Below are 14,210 nucleotides of genomic sequence, written 5' to 3' on the forward strand. Positions count from 1 at the left end.
AAGTGCCTGGGCCCATAGGTGGATCGATGGCCCACTTTCCTATTATACGGGGATCACATGATTCAGTAAAATATTAACTAGTTACTGTATCCAGGACCTTCATATATATGACATCTTTATCGCTAATCGTTGCTTTTAAAAGGTCAGGCCTATTATATTACATATCTATATACTAATATTTTCAATAATCTATGCTGGCTGACATCTACCTACACATCTATGGATCCCCGTAGAGATGACCACTAACAAACAGTGCAAACATTGCAAACAATAACTAGGTAGATTAGGAATCATCATCATTCCAAGGTTATCTTACTCCACTGATCTAACTATAAAATTAGTTATGTACATATTTGTTGGTGTCGTTTCGATTTTTTCATCTTATACATATTCCTGGAACTAGAACTACAACCAAAGTTGTTGGTGTACGATCTCCTGGGTCATAGTAATGACAGCGTTTTTCTTTGTGGCAAACAGTCATATTAATACAGCATAAGATGCCTTTTTCAATCTCATGATCTAATTTCAGATTACAATGCCTTCTTTCCTGCATCCGCTTGTTGCTGGGCAACAATGTATCCAACAGCACGAGCAATTCCCTCATCCAAGGGCACAACAGGCAAGTAAGCCAGGCGGAACTTGGCCTTCTCGGTCGAGTAGTAGCGAGTCATGCATGAGTATCGCACTGTCCGGGCAGTGAGACGCGGAGTCTTGCCAAACAATCCCATGACAGTCTCAGCGAGACCACCGACAGTCTCAAGGAGACCCTCGGGCAGAGCCCAGACCTGTTCCGGCTCCACGACGCGATTGATCAAAGCCCACATGGCACGGGTGACATCCCAGAAATAAACGGGGGAATCGTTGGTGATGTTGAAAGCCTCGCCGTCCACGCGCTCGTAGTCGAGGGGCCCGCCCTTGCCAGCCGCGTGAAGGTCATAACTCGCCAGAAGCCGGTGCGCAGCAAGCAGGTGACCGTAAGCCACGTTGCCGACATACGTGAAATCGAACAGATTGTCGTTATCACCGAGCTGCATCCGTAACACTCTGTCTGAAGCCTGGGACCCGTGCTCTAGGATCTTGTGTGTGACTGTTGTATCCTTCTCTCCGTGGATTCCGGCCGGGCGGATAGCAGCTGTGAGCATCTGGTTGGGGGACGTTTTGTTGTACTTCAGGACGAGTTCCTCGGCATCGGCCTTGATAGACGCAAAGGGTCTGATTAGTGATTGATCCCGATTAAACCATGTTTAATAACAATAATAAAAACACACCTTAGTCTCGGAGTAGTACTCCTTCTGCGCAGTACCCCGGATGTATGGCCATTCCTCGTTGACATTCTTCAGATCACTTTGTGTGTCGTGGACCACGGAGCTGGAGCTAGTGTAGACGAACGCCTTGCACTTACCACCCCAGTCGCCATGCTCGCCACCAGCGACCTCGAGGAGCGTCCGTGTTCCCTCCACATTAACCTTGTGTAGCAGGGGCTTGTTGCCCTCAATCATAGATGGAGACGCAGTGTGAATAACAAGATCAGGCTTGACGGCACGGAAAACCTCCAACATGGACTCGACGGAGGTGATATCGCCATCGTAGTACTTAGCGCCGGGAAGACGGTTGTTGGTGGTGCGCAAGTCAACAACAGAGACAGCCGAGCGGTAATCTGGGTAGCGCGATCCTAGAGTCGGGTACTCGAAACGCGCATCGCCGACGGGCTTCGGCAGAGCGTAACTGGGGTCGGTCTCGGAAGGGAAGTTCAGCAGGTGATCAACAATGTGCCACCCCAAGAAGCCGCAGCCTCCAACCACCAGGACATTGCCTAACTCCAATGTGCGCTTTCTTGCCGACATAATGTAATTTCTTTTTGTAGATGGGGGGGATGGAAGTTGAGTGAAAAGGGGGCCGGGGAAGTTGGCGGAGATAATCAGGTGATCCGTGCGGGCTATGGGCTCGACCCCAACTTGGCACTTCTTCTCCTCTTTCTCTTCTACTCCGTACTTTACATTGGGATGAATTATTTTCCTTCTATTTTGTGATGAGCACACTAGTTTTATATATCTAGTAGTAAATGAGGACATTTGGTGGAATAAACAGAAAGACAAAAAATGAAGAGAACTCGGTGTATATATATATCCATTCGAATTCTCGAAGGGCCTCTATCCGAGCTTTCATTGTATGCTCGTTATCCCTCTGTTGTAGTTATCTATAGGGAAATGCATAAAGTACATATGTATACACTTGAAAAAAGACATGACAGAATATTCTTGTGCTCATGATTTCCCACTTGAATCACACCAAGTCTTTGACCAAAGTCTTCGAACTGCGTGTCCTGGGGAAACTTGAAATGGAAATAGAAATGACATAAACACTGCTTCGGTGATCGTCTATCATGTCGAAAGACATACATACATACATACATACATACATATATACATGTACATATGTAACTGTGTTGTATGCATCTTGAGAATCCCAGGCCATCCAAGGAAGGAACGACTCTGACCAGGTGAGCTTGGAACTTGACCCTCACCTTCTTCATTTCCCCCTGCTTTCACTTCAGTGCCCTCTATTCACATTCTCCAGAATCTTGAGACCTTCAACATGGAAAACTACTGGAATCGAAAGTTTACATGGTTTGACTCTCCAAACACCATCGGCGCCGCCCCTCTCGCCCCACGAAAGGACCGCAAGATAGTCGAAACAGTTCCTACTGAAGATACTTCCACGTCACTTGTCAATAAACGCCTTGATACCCTGACAGCAGAGCTTGACAACCACAAGCACAGGCTTGACGGCCTGGAAATGAGTTCCCGATATACCAGACAAGATTCCTTAACCATGCCCCCCAAATTCTCCAACAAAAGGTCAGATCACGCCGGCCTTTTAACGCAAGCACAAATCCACAGGACTCCAGGTGCAAATATCTTGGCAGATCTTAAGGTGATCACTGAGAGCCTTGAGGGCCCAAAGAAGACTCGGCGTTGGAAAGGCGTGTTCAAAGACCATTATTCGGTGTCCTGGGATGAATGCCAAGTGCTGAATGGGCTGGCAATGGTTGAAACCAACATGATCGATATATTCAACATCCGGGCAAATGTTCACACATTTCCCAAGTGGTGGAGGCCGAAGAATCGCCCGCAACGCCGACAGATTCAAAGAATTTGTGATTACTGGATTGGCCTGTGGCACCATGATCCCTATATTTCTGTCCCGTCCGAGGCCTGCCGTCAGCTACGGGCACTCTACCATTCGTGATTGCTATCAAACTGTGAATGTGATTCTTGGTATGGCTATTCCTAACCCTCACTTTGTACTTTCGCTAACCTTGGAAAACCAAGCCCATTCGTGGGACAGTCTCAGGGGCATCCGACATCCCCCGTTGTACCAGACTGGATGAGCTTTGCACAGACCATATATATGGTTACAGTCAAAGGATGGTGCTCTGTTCATCTCGTACGTTCTAGCTATGGAGCTATACCTCGTGCAGTCTTCTATTATTGTCTTATCCGCGTGTTGTATGGACTTAGTATACAGGAATTAAGTTTTATCACAAGAAGTTTCCTTTCTGTGTATTGTTGTATGAATGTTGTTTGATATCAAATATCGATTTTCACGTGTTAAATGGCATTCGAAGCCACATGCCCCACGATACCCAGTCTCTCCACCATCTCGAGGGACATCACTCAAGGTAAGACATAGCTATGGCAGGAAAATGATACAGTTCAAGCGAGGTTGGATTGATAATCATAATCGAATACTGACATGTAGCCTGCTATGTGACACATTGCTCAGCAAATATGCACATTCCGGGACAATGAGCTAGCTCACCTCAGGATTCTTCCAGAGATGCTCGAAGCTTGCGCCTGTAGAGCCTGCGATCTGTTTCCGAGCCCCAGCACAGAGCACTTGCCTCTGGGTTGACTGTCATGAGGGGGTTGTACGGAGGGTTGTCGTCTTCCAGCGTGTTTATGATGCCATCGATGTGTTGGCGGATTTCTTCAGCATGCGAAGGAAGGTACATCAACACACCCAGCTTAGAGACACGAATGTGGTACAAAGGTGATTCGGCGAAGACCCGAGGCTGTTCTTCTGGGTGTCGAGGACTGATGTAAATCTTTATCTTGATAATTCCACCTTCCAGTCTGGACTCGTTGCGACCAACATAGGTGAGTCTCCAGACGAATGGGTTGTCATCAACTAACGACAGATCAATGACTTGAGGACAAGAGTTCATTTCTGCAGCAATCTGTTCATGCTGACCCGCCAGTTTGACTGCAATCCCGGCATCCTCCTTGACCAGAGCAAGACCCTCGACAGGCCAGTTGTGCGTCTCTTCCATCAATCGGTCTCGAAGAGCCAACAAACGGGTTTGTAGGTCGATGTAGTTCCATTCTCCGCTCATGGTATTGCCATAGCCTTCAAATGGCATTTGGATGAATGACGTGCCTTGTCTGCGTGCCTCGTCCGCGATACCTTTCTCAATAGCATTCTGGTAGAACTCAAGGTACCACAGGAAGCGTCTCTTGCAGAAGTCGTGGAACTTGCTTCGAGCGAGCAATCCGGCTTCAGGTTCCAATTCGGCATCACTATCCTCTTCCGCGCTCGATTCGTGACAGACCCTTAGCGCCACTCGACGAGGGGACGGATTTTGAAAGGCTTGTTCAAGAGGCGTGATGACTGCCAGTCGTAAATTTTCATGGCGGATCTGATATAAAATGTGAGCATTGCGAAGCTTATTCTAGACAGATCGGATCCCACCTTGGATTTGTAGATCTCCATGTTTTCCGTGTCGTTCGCCCTTTCGTTGCCCTCAAACCCGGGTTCCAGTGTATACGGGTTTGGTGATAAGAGACTCTGAATTGACAGCATAACAGATTCGAGTCCCTGCGCAGGCGACCATTGCTCACCTCGAGAACCATGCCAAGTCCTGTTGCGATGTTTAGTGCTCCATAAATGCCATCCATGTTATCAGGAAAGCTTACCCCAAGATCGACCTGGAAGATGTTAGTACCGGGCTCTGCAAGATAATTAATAATTCCCAGGGCGCACTTACAAGCATACCTTGCCATTGGCATACAGATTAGGACCAAAGCGAGTTCGGCCCCTGTTGGTTGTCCGTAATTTCACTGTCGGGGGATTTGCTGGGTAATCTATATCGCTGTAATTTAGTAAGTGCCTGCTACGAGACAGAAGACCATCTTACCAGACGGTATTTTGATCGAGAACTGATAGACGCATTACAATTGGTTAGCCATAGTTCAAAGAAGCGAGCTCGGGCCAGTCTTGGATGGGTGGATCTTACCTCGTAAAAGCCCAGTTCGTATGGGGTGCCTGGAGGTCCGATGATGAGGGCCTGTATGTCACGAATGTTGCTTTCTTCATACCGAACAGTGAAAGCTGTACCGAGGTTAGTATGTGAATGTCTGTAGAGTGGCCCTCGAGTGTCAAAAGCGCTCGGGTACGGAGATCTCATACCAAGTTGCTCACTCCGCTCAACCTGTCTCAGTTCCTGATGAAGAAATGCGGAGATTAGTGATTGGTCCGGGATAATTTGCCCAAATGGATAGATAGTTAGAAACCTACTCGGACGAGGCGTAGAGTACACTGGTCACCCATCTTGCAACGTCTATGTTGTAGGTGGTGAGTTGATCATACGTCCACACGGGTACTGCAGAAGGAAGAGAGTAGGAGGAGCTTTGGAAAATTGAAGTTTATCAAAAGCAGGGTGTCCTTAAAGAAGGAAGAGGAGGTAAAGAAGGCAAAACCCCAGGTTGATGAAATCAACCCGCAAGGACAAGTTTGTCTCTTCAACCTTTGTCTTGTCATGTTTTTTTTTTTTTGGTTTTGGTTTTTTCCAATTCCTAACTTTTCTTTTCTTTTTCTTTTCTATCTTTATTCTAAGGGTTTACTTTATTTTTAATATTCATAAGATATATCTTCTCTTTTTTCTTCTTTTTTTTTCTGGCTATTTTGGTTTTGTTTACCCCATTTTGCCAGCCTCTCACTTTCCACTTGTACGGGTAATCACATCAACATTCCTATGTTAGTCTACGGAGTAGTTACATACATAGTTATATAAATATATATGTAATGATCAGTCTGATGAGATGCTTAATCCATGGATCTCCTTGGAAACTTTGGGAATTTACAAAACAAGATACTAGTTAACTATGTACAACATATATTATCTATTCTATGTAGGTATTTGATGTATTTTATATGAAGATATCAAACCTGAGAACTATAACATATATACGGGCCAACAGAAAATCCCATAATATGTAGACCTTTGATGCTATTTAAGGTTGCTTCTATTACAACTACAACACACGAGGGGAAAATATACCTTACAAACGAGATATCACTTCAAATGTTCTTAAAGCAGATTAATACAAAAATCAAGAAACTAGTCTACAGAATGTTCTATAAAAAGCATACGGGCACATGGGGCCGGTACAGAGTACACCATATGCTGTGTCTACTTTGTACATGCACATGGTACACCGTGCAATGCTCATATTTCCCAGATACTTTGATTTAAACCAATCTAATTGAATCTTAAATACCCTCTAATGACATCTAAAATATCCCAAATATCCTAGTACTCCCTCCGTATACCAGTAGAAATAGAAATTGTATAGATCACGTGACTATAGGGTCCCGAACTAATATTAGGGGGGGGGGCAACAGTTGCCCAAGCCATCTCCATCTCCATTCCTCCCCAGCCCACTTCTTTTCCCCTCGCCCTTGCACCTTAATTTTTTTTTTTCCTATCTGGTTCTTGGAGTCCTGGAATTTGCCGGTTCAGTTTGGGATGATTGTCGCCCGATAATCCGCGCCCTCTGTTGGTCTCACCTTGAAAGCTCTCAATCCCCTCGAAACCCGGCCCCCGCGTCCTCTAGCCTACGCGCTTTCAGACCCTTCGTCCGGAGCAACCTTCCTCTATACCTTCCCAATTCGATATCGGTGATTCTGCGCGCAATTTCCGTCACTACTGCATCTGCCACCCCCACGTATCTTTACATGGCGTGAGAGTGAGTACTATATTCTAGGGAACAACAGTGACCCCGGGTAAACCACCCAAGGCATGAGATTCTAATTTAAGAATCAGACTCTCGACCGTACGCGCCCAGCCTACCTTCAATTTCCCGCCAATCTGCAACCGCGTTGCATCTTCGATTTAACTCTTTTCATCAATCTCGTTTACCACGTCGCCTCGCCCGTTCCTTACTATCAATTCTTTGCATGCAGCGTTCGGCGTGATTCAACCCAACAAACCCCACCATATTTCTACTGACGGGGGACCAAGATGCCCCCCGGTGGACTCCCAGCCAGCCTGGTCGCAGGCAACCCCAGCGGCCGTCCCACCGTTGACACCTCTGGCTACGGGGCTAACTACACGAAAAATACACCCACATCTCCCGAGGACAGTTTAATTCCGTTCGATTCACCCTCAACACGAACGGGAGGTCCAAGCCCAACCACTCCGGTGAACCAGGAGGATGGTGGGCGCTCGAGTCGTACCCTGGGTCCTGACCAGGCTGGCTTCCGCGACCGTTCAGCACCCCGAGATCGCTCGCGAGTGAACGGGCGTCCAAATAAGTCCCCTGGCGGTTCATCGCGTCTGTGTCAAAAGTGCGGTGAATCTCTCACTGGCCAATTTGTGCGAGCGTTGGGCGGTACTTTTCATCTGGAGTGTTTCAAGTGCGAAGTAAGTTGCTTCTTCTGGCTAACCTTGTAGGGGTCTTTTCTAACTTCATACTTCTTTCAGGACTGTGGCGAGATCGTTGCTTCGAAGTTTTTCCCCGTCGATTCAGAAGATTCAAGTTGCCAATTTCCACTTTGCGAAACCGATTATTTTAGACGACTCAGCCTCCTATGCCATGAGTGCGGCGGCGCACTACGTGGATCATACATTACAGCGTTAGACCGGAAGTATCATATTGAGCACTTTACCTGCTCCGTTTGTCCGACCGTCTTTGGTGCTCAGGACTCTTACTATGAGCACGAAAGTAAGGTCTACTGCCACTTTCACTATTCAACCCAGTTTGCCCAGAGATGCCATGGATGTCACACTGCAATCCTAAAACAGTTCGTCGAGATCTTCCGCAACGGTCAAAATCAACACTGGCACCCCGAATGTTATATGATCCACAAGTTCTGGAATGTCCGGTTATCCCCTGCCGGTCAAACATGGGAGCCTCCGCCGGTGGATGAGGATGCCAGCGAAGAGGAGCGCAAGCATATCCGCGACGAAGAAGATATTATGGAGGAGAAGGTCTTTAATATTTGGAACACCCTCTCCACCTTTGAAGAATCATCCGCCGCTTGCATCTCAGATATGCTGCTTCATGTGAGCAATGGCGCTTACATCGATGGTGTTCTCGTGGCCAAGCGCTTCATTGAGCATGTGGAAATCCTCTTCGGTGCAGTTGACCAATTGGCGGATTATATCAAATCGCACGAGTTAAAAGGTAAGTCTCGCGTCGCTGATTTTATATCGTCGGGAGCGATCGCTGATTCTTCCAAACCAGAACTTTCCTATGGCCGCGAAGCCAAACTTCTCTGTAAAAAGATTGTCGCTTTCTTCGCCCTCCTATCGAAAACCCAGGAAACCGGAGTACGCAAACTCGGCGTCACCCAGGAACTTCTGTCCCTGGTGACTGGTCTTGCCCACTACCTCAAACTCCTTATCCGCATCGGTCTACAAGGTGCACTCAAACTTGAACGCGAGAAGTCTGCGCCAGACGGTTTACAAAACTTCCTGGAGCATCTCCGTGATCTGGAGTCATTAGCCGGGCGCGAAGATGATGATACACCCGTCGACCTGATGGCCGGAGTGGAAGGTTTGGCCGATCAACTTTCAGATTGTTGCATCGCCTGCAAAGAACCAATTGACGACGAATGTGTTCAATTGGGACAGAGTCGTTGGCACATCAAGCCGCCTCATCTTTCTTGTAGATCGTGTGAGAAGGACCTGACCGCTGATATCCAAGACGCATTGTGGAGCGGCAGCGAGGAACAAGTATACTGCGGCGCTTGCGCCCATCAGGTGCAACTTGGCCCTGCGGTGACGGGTGGTTTCAGTCAAGTTTCAAAATTGCAACAATTTGTTTTCTTACTGAAAGTGGCCCTCGCACGGCTTCTCGCCGTACTTCGGTCCGGGGAACCTTGCCTCATCCTTCAGGTAGGATACTTTTACCTTACCCCCATCCCGCCGGCAGTTTGTCTAACTTGCTTCGCCCCAGACGACCCCAACCTTAATGATCATGACAACAAAGACGGCCGTCGGATGTCACGCCAGGTTCGACAGTCATATGGCGGTGCCCCGCGAGATGGCTTCGAAGAAACATCCCTTGAGCAGACCGTCGGCGAGATGCGTCGGCTACGCTCCATTCGCAATGAGCGAACCTTATCCACAACATACAAACACGCCCGCGCATCCAGGATCATCAACGGGCCAGAAGGCAGAAGTGCCCGACCGGGGTCATCTGGCAATGATGGCAGTGACCCGAGGGGCCACGGTTTCCAGATTGTCGAAGAACGGGATGCCAATGGCGAAACCGTTACGGATCTGACTTTCGGGGCTCAGGATGCTTTGACGCTAGATGACATTCCCCGTATTGTTGCGGCCGAGCAAGCCAAGGAGCAGCGACCTAATGCCTACAGGCATGCTGGTACAAAGCTCATTGGGGGGACAGAGCCGATGCCCAGGTACAACCATGGTCATCAACGGGGAGTATCGAGTGGAAATTTGGAGGCCCTCATGGAGCCAACTCGAACCAAGCGGTACTTCTCGGAATTAACTGCTTTGGAATATTTCATCGTTCGCCACGTTGCCGTGCTACAGATGGAACCCTTGGTAGAGGGTTATTTCAGCATGGAGGAGCTACTTTCTCTTATTGAGTCTCGCAAACCGACCATATGGAACATCTTCGGTCGTGCCTTCAAAGACAACAAGAAGGGTAATAAGAAGAAGGGTGTCTTCGGTGTCGGTCTAGATTATTTAGTTGAGAAGGAGGGCACAGAGTCAAGTCACGGTGTTGGCCCTGGTGCGCTCCGCATCCCGACGTTGGTTGATGATTCTGTTTGCGCTATGCGGCAGATGGACATGTCTGTCGAGGGTGTCTTCCGAAAGAACGGCAACATCCGCCGATTGAAGGATACCGCGGAGCTAATCGACACCAAGTATGAGCAGGTTGATCTGACAAAGGAAACTCCAGTACAGATCGCAGCTCTCTTGAAAAAATTCCTCCGCGAGATGCCCGACCCGCTCTTGACTTTCAAGCTACACAGACTATTTGTCATCTCACAAAGTAGGTTTTGATGTTATGGTTATCGGTCTGCTCGTGCAATGCTAACCTGTGTCATAGAAATGGATGACGCGGAGAAACAGAGGCGACTACTTCACTTGACATGTTGTCTGCTTCCCAAAGCTCACCGTGATACGATGGAAGTCCTGTTTGCCTTCTTAAACTGGACATCATCCTTCTCGCATGTAGATGAAGAGTCCGGAAGCAAGATGGACATTCACAATCTTGCAACTGTCATCACGCCTAATATCCTTTACCCCAATGCCAAAAACAGCACAGTGGAGGAGAGCTTCTTGTCTATTGAAGCCGTTAATGCCCTGATCGCGTATAACGACGCATTCTGCGAGGTAAACCGCCCAGGCTGAAGTCTTCCCATACTCATACTAACTCTATCAATAGATCCCAGAAGACCTACAATCGGTCTTGGGTGATCCAACTCTCTTCAGGGAGAATGCTGAAGTGACAACCAAGGAAATCCTCAAACGATATGGCGATATTGCTCGAGGCAGCTTCTCACAGAGACCGGAGAACGGTGGCGAGACATTCACGATCACCACCCCCAACCGAACCAACAGCACTCCAGCTTCCGCGCGTATCGAGACCGATCCATCTCAGGATGCAGCCTGGCAGATGCAAAGTTCGGTTCGCCATGTGCCCGGGCCCGGTGGACACTCTCACTCGACAAGCACCAACCCCCAGACAGGGCCTGATTTTGGTCCTCCCCCCCCAGCAGCATATCACCGTGACCGTAGCACCAGCAACAGTAGCCAGCCAATTGCAGGGGCACCTGATGGCCAATCCTCAAATGTGGCCTACAGGCCGCGTCCGAGTGCAGGTGCCATGGGTGTTACTGGGTAGACTGGTTCTCCTTATACTCCTGCACAGCTGCAAAATACTGCGATACATAATCATCCGACCTCGACATGCATCCATCCGTCTGATTCAATCTCTGTGGGGTGTTTTCGTTTTCTTGTTTCTTGGGACCTTCTTAGCGTTCTGTTCCTTTTCTTTTTTGTCGAGTGACAGGGCTGGTTGACGGAGTTTACCCTTTTTCTTTTTCTTTTCCCCTTCCATGAAAATCCCCCAAAAGTGATCAACAAGCACCTTGGTGGCTATTGATCGGTTTCCGTTTTTCTTTCTATCTCTATAGTGGCTGGGATGCCTCACTTTTTTTTTTTTATCTTTGTTCATTTGCATCTGATTCGAGGGATCAGCCATACCCATACCTGTCCCTCTGGGCATAAATGTCCTGTTTTCTTTGCCATTCTCTCTCACTTTTGATTTCTGAGCATGCTCATTCTTTTTTTTTTTTTTTTTGTTGGGCCAGGCTACGGCTATACCTAGACCCTTTTTTTTCCTATCTTCTCTGATTCTTCTCTCCCCTGGCCTTTTGCTTAACAAGAGCCAGGGAACTTTTATTTCCTTTCTTATCTGTTCAATCAACACGATTGCTATGATATCTGTGCTTGTAGTTGCCTGAGGGGGTTACTTGTACTGTAGAGCCTTGCATGTTTGTGGATAAGTCCTGAATAATACACTCACTATGCATTTCCCTCGACATGTATCTATACCTACCTCCATACTTTGATTCTCGACGCTTCAATTCTTTATTTGATACTCACGATCACTAGCCCAGAACTGATTCTTGTTCAAATATCTAGGGTTGACCTTCCCGGACAAGGTCTCCTTGTATCGTATCAAGCGAAGATCAGTCGCTCGACCCATTCTCCTCTCGGCAGTCATAGCTAGTAGCAATATTCGGATATGGATGCCGGCGAAGCACACACACTCCAAGCTCTGAATAGAGGAAATCGGTTAAGCCTGGAGCTTTTCGGTAATAGTCTTCCTGTGATACCATAGCCCATGTTTTGTGTACCCTGTGCTGATTGTTCTCAACTTCTCAAACTGACGATATCGGTAGGTTTAGATGGTCGATCATTCCATGTCCCGTAATATACGATGCTGTCTTGTCGGACGACGAAGTTATTCCAACCAAACCTAGTTTCGAATTTCCCACTCTCCCGGATAGTCTCCATTCTGGAAGGAGTAAGACTAGTGCTCTCGATATGGTACTATGTCTGTGTTATGACAGTTGGTGAGCATCTGAGCAGGAGCCCTGGACCCGACACAAGCTTGTTGAACAGCGATGTGATGAGCAAAAGTAGTCCAACTAATTGGCGCCAGGGTGACAAGGGTGGCGTGTTTATCCCCGATCTTGTTTCAGACTGATTAGACACAGACCGATGAAGACCCGTGGATGGGCTATGGTTTTCGTACGGCGAGGGATTGATTTAAAAGAAATTCATTCAGATATCCGGACCAAGCCATGAATGTATACCCCACTCGAGAAGGAAAAACACCTATTATGATATCACGCCGAAGAATCAAACATGAAAAGACAGCACTCAGGCTCAAATTGTTCATTGCAGAGTCTGCAATCACCCACGCTCAAAGAAACAGAATCCCAACCAACTCCCAAAACAGCAGACACGTATCCATGCGCCCATGTAAACAATCCTAAATCCGCTTGCGCAGCGCACGAGTCCGAGTCGCAGTTTCAGTCACAGCCGGAGCGGTAGTCTTACGCATTGCAGCGGTAGTGGGGGTGTTCTTCACAGCCATTGATGCCGCCTGCGCGCGAGAAGCCGGCCTCTTGGCAGCTGCAGCAGATGCCGTGGTGGCCTTTCTTGCGCCAGTACCAGTTCGTGTAGACTTGGTTACTGTTGTGCCCGTAGACGCAGTGGACCCTGTGCTATTCTTGCGCTCGCCCTGTCGGGTCGCCGGCCGCGACAAAGGTGACCGAATAGTCTTGGGTCCTGTAGCGGCGCGGGTCGCAGTTCTCTGAGCCTGCGAAGGAGGCCGTTGGTCCTTGACGGTAGACACAGTCTGGCCGCGTGACCGCAACGGACTGGACGGTTTTAACGGCGAGGTAGGGCGTGCCAGATATGAGGGTTGACCCTTTTCGGGGGATGCACGGAAGGGCGAGTGAGGGTATGTTCGGGAATTGTTCGACTTGGGAGACAGAATGCGGTTCTCGTTGCCCCGTACTTCCTGAGATGCCATGCGCGAGGCTCCCCCTGGTCCGGCTGGCTTCACACGACGCTTGGGGTTTTTGAGTTCGGGCTCGCGACCGGCAGGGGCATTCTCTTTGTCAGAGAAGTGGCCATCGTGGCTACACATTTTGTCAGCCAGAGTACTAAATTGGGTTTGCGACATATCGTACCTTCCCCTCCGAGCTCTACCGTCGCGTGTGGTAGAGGTTTCTGGGTCTACGGAGATGCTTGTGATATTACGCGACACCTTGGTGGGCGAGTATTTCCGAGAAGGTGACGCAACCTGTTGTTTGTTCGTGGCGGCATTGTGCTTTTCGAGGAGCTCGCCGATGTTAGCCTTGCGTAGCGAGACTGGGATCCGATTGACGCGTCGCTCAATGCGCGCCCGGAGGTCATTTGCTTGAAGGGCATATTGAGCACGAAGCTTACGTGCCCGCTCAGTAACTGTGGGCAAAATCAGTGCTGTGTTCACTCCGTAAACCCACAATTTAACCCACTTTCAAGTTGTAGATTGTCCATCAGCGCCTGTTTCTGATGCTGCGTCAAGCGCATCTTTTTGGTAGGACTACCCGTGGGGGTGACGTCCATAGCGTCCGACTTGCGTTTAATAGCAGGCATTGTGCGGAGTTTTAAGGGATATAGACTTGAGATGTATCGAAGTACAAGGGCTAAAGTGAAGGTGCGGAGCAAGGAGGACCACAACAAACAGCGTGACCGGGCGGAGGGAAGTGGCAGAATACAGAGCTTCCACCTCGCCTTCGTCATCCGTCTTCATCCCCCATACGCTGATCTCCTAATCACTTTGCTGTTCTGCCCTTTTTTACATCGTGAATTCCTCTAGATTTCACCA

General features: G+C 48.5%; 5 protein-coding genes across 5 annotated transcripts; 2 read left to right on the forward strand and 3 right to left on the reverse strand.

Moving 5' to 3' along the window:
- Positions 1–530: 530 nt before the first annotated feature.
- Positions 531–1,844, reverse strand: N7516_005666 (C-3 sterol dehydrogenase/C-4 decarboxylase; the record flags this gene model as incomplete). Its single annotated transcript, XM_057218386.1, has 2 exons — positions 531–1,193; positions 1,269–1,844. The coding sequence occupies 2 exons, from the start codon at positions 1,842–1,844 to the stop codon at positions 531–533; spliced, it is 1,239 nt and encodes a 412-aa protein (XP_057072477.1).
- Positions 1,845–2,595: 751 nt separating this feature from the next.
- Positions 2,596–3,249, forward strand: N7516_005667 (uncharacterized protein; the record flags this gene model as incomplete). Its single annotated transcript, XM_057218387.1, has 1 exon — positions 2,596–3,249. One exon carries the CDS (start codon positions 2,596–2,598, stop codon positions 3,247–3,249), a length of 654 nt encoding a protein of 217 aa, XP_057072478.1.
- Positions 3,250–3,823: 574 nt separating this feature from the next.
- On the reverse strand, positions 3,824–5,610 carry N7516_005668 (ubiquitin-conjugating enzyme E2; the record flags this gene model as incomplete). Its single annotated transcript, XM_057218388.1, has 8 exons — positions 3,824–4,699; positions 4,753–4,921; positions 4,977–4,988; positions 5,048–5,144; positions 5,198–5,219; positions 5,297–5,391; positions 5,470–5,503; positions 5,578–5,610. 8 exons carry the CDS (start codon positions 5,608–5,610, stop codon positions 3,824–3,826), a joined length of 1,338 nt encoding a protein of 445 aa, XP_057072479.1.
- A 1,693-nt stretch (positions 5,611–7,303) lies between these two features.
- N7516_005669 (GTPase-activating protein LRG1) lies at positions 7,304–11,165 on the forward strand (the record flags this gene model as incomplete). Its single annotated transcript, XM_057218389.1, has 5 exons — positions 7,304–7,705; positions 7,766–8,468; positions 8,529–10,310; positions 10,368–10,654; positions 10,707–11,165. The coding sequence occupies 5 exons, from the start codon at positions 7,304–7,306 to the stop codon at positions 11,163–11,165; spliced, it is 3,633 nt and encodes a 1,210-aa protein (XP_057072480.1).
- A 1,659-nt stretch (positions 11,166–12,824) lies between these two features.
- N7516_005670 (uncharacterized protein) lies at positions 12,825–13,978 on the reverse strand (the record flags this gene model as incomplete). Its single annotated transcript, XM_057218390.1, has 3 exons — positions 12,825–13,479; positions 13,531–13,804; positions 13,858–13,978. 3 exons carry the CDS (start codon positions 13,976–13,978, stop codon positions 12,825–12,827), a joined length of 1,050 nt encoding a protein of 349 aa, XP_057072481.1.
- Positions 13,979–14,210: the final 232 nt, after the last annotated feature.

The sequence above is a fragment of the Penicillium verrucosum genome, assembly GCF_028828655.1.
Source record: "Penicillium verrucosum strain IBT 35672 chromosome Unknown utg000002l_segment0_segment0, whole genome shotgun sequence".
Taxonomy (NCBI): Eukaryota; Fungi; Ascomycota; class Eurotiomycetes; order Eurotiales; family Aspergillaceae; genus Penicillium; species Penicillium verrucosum.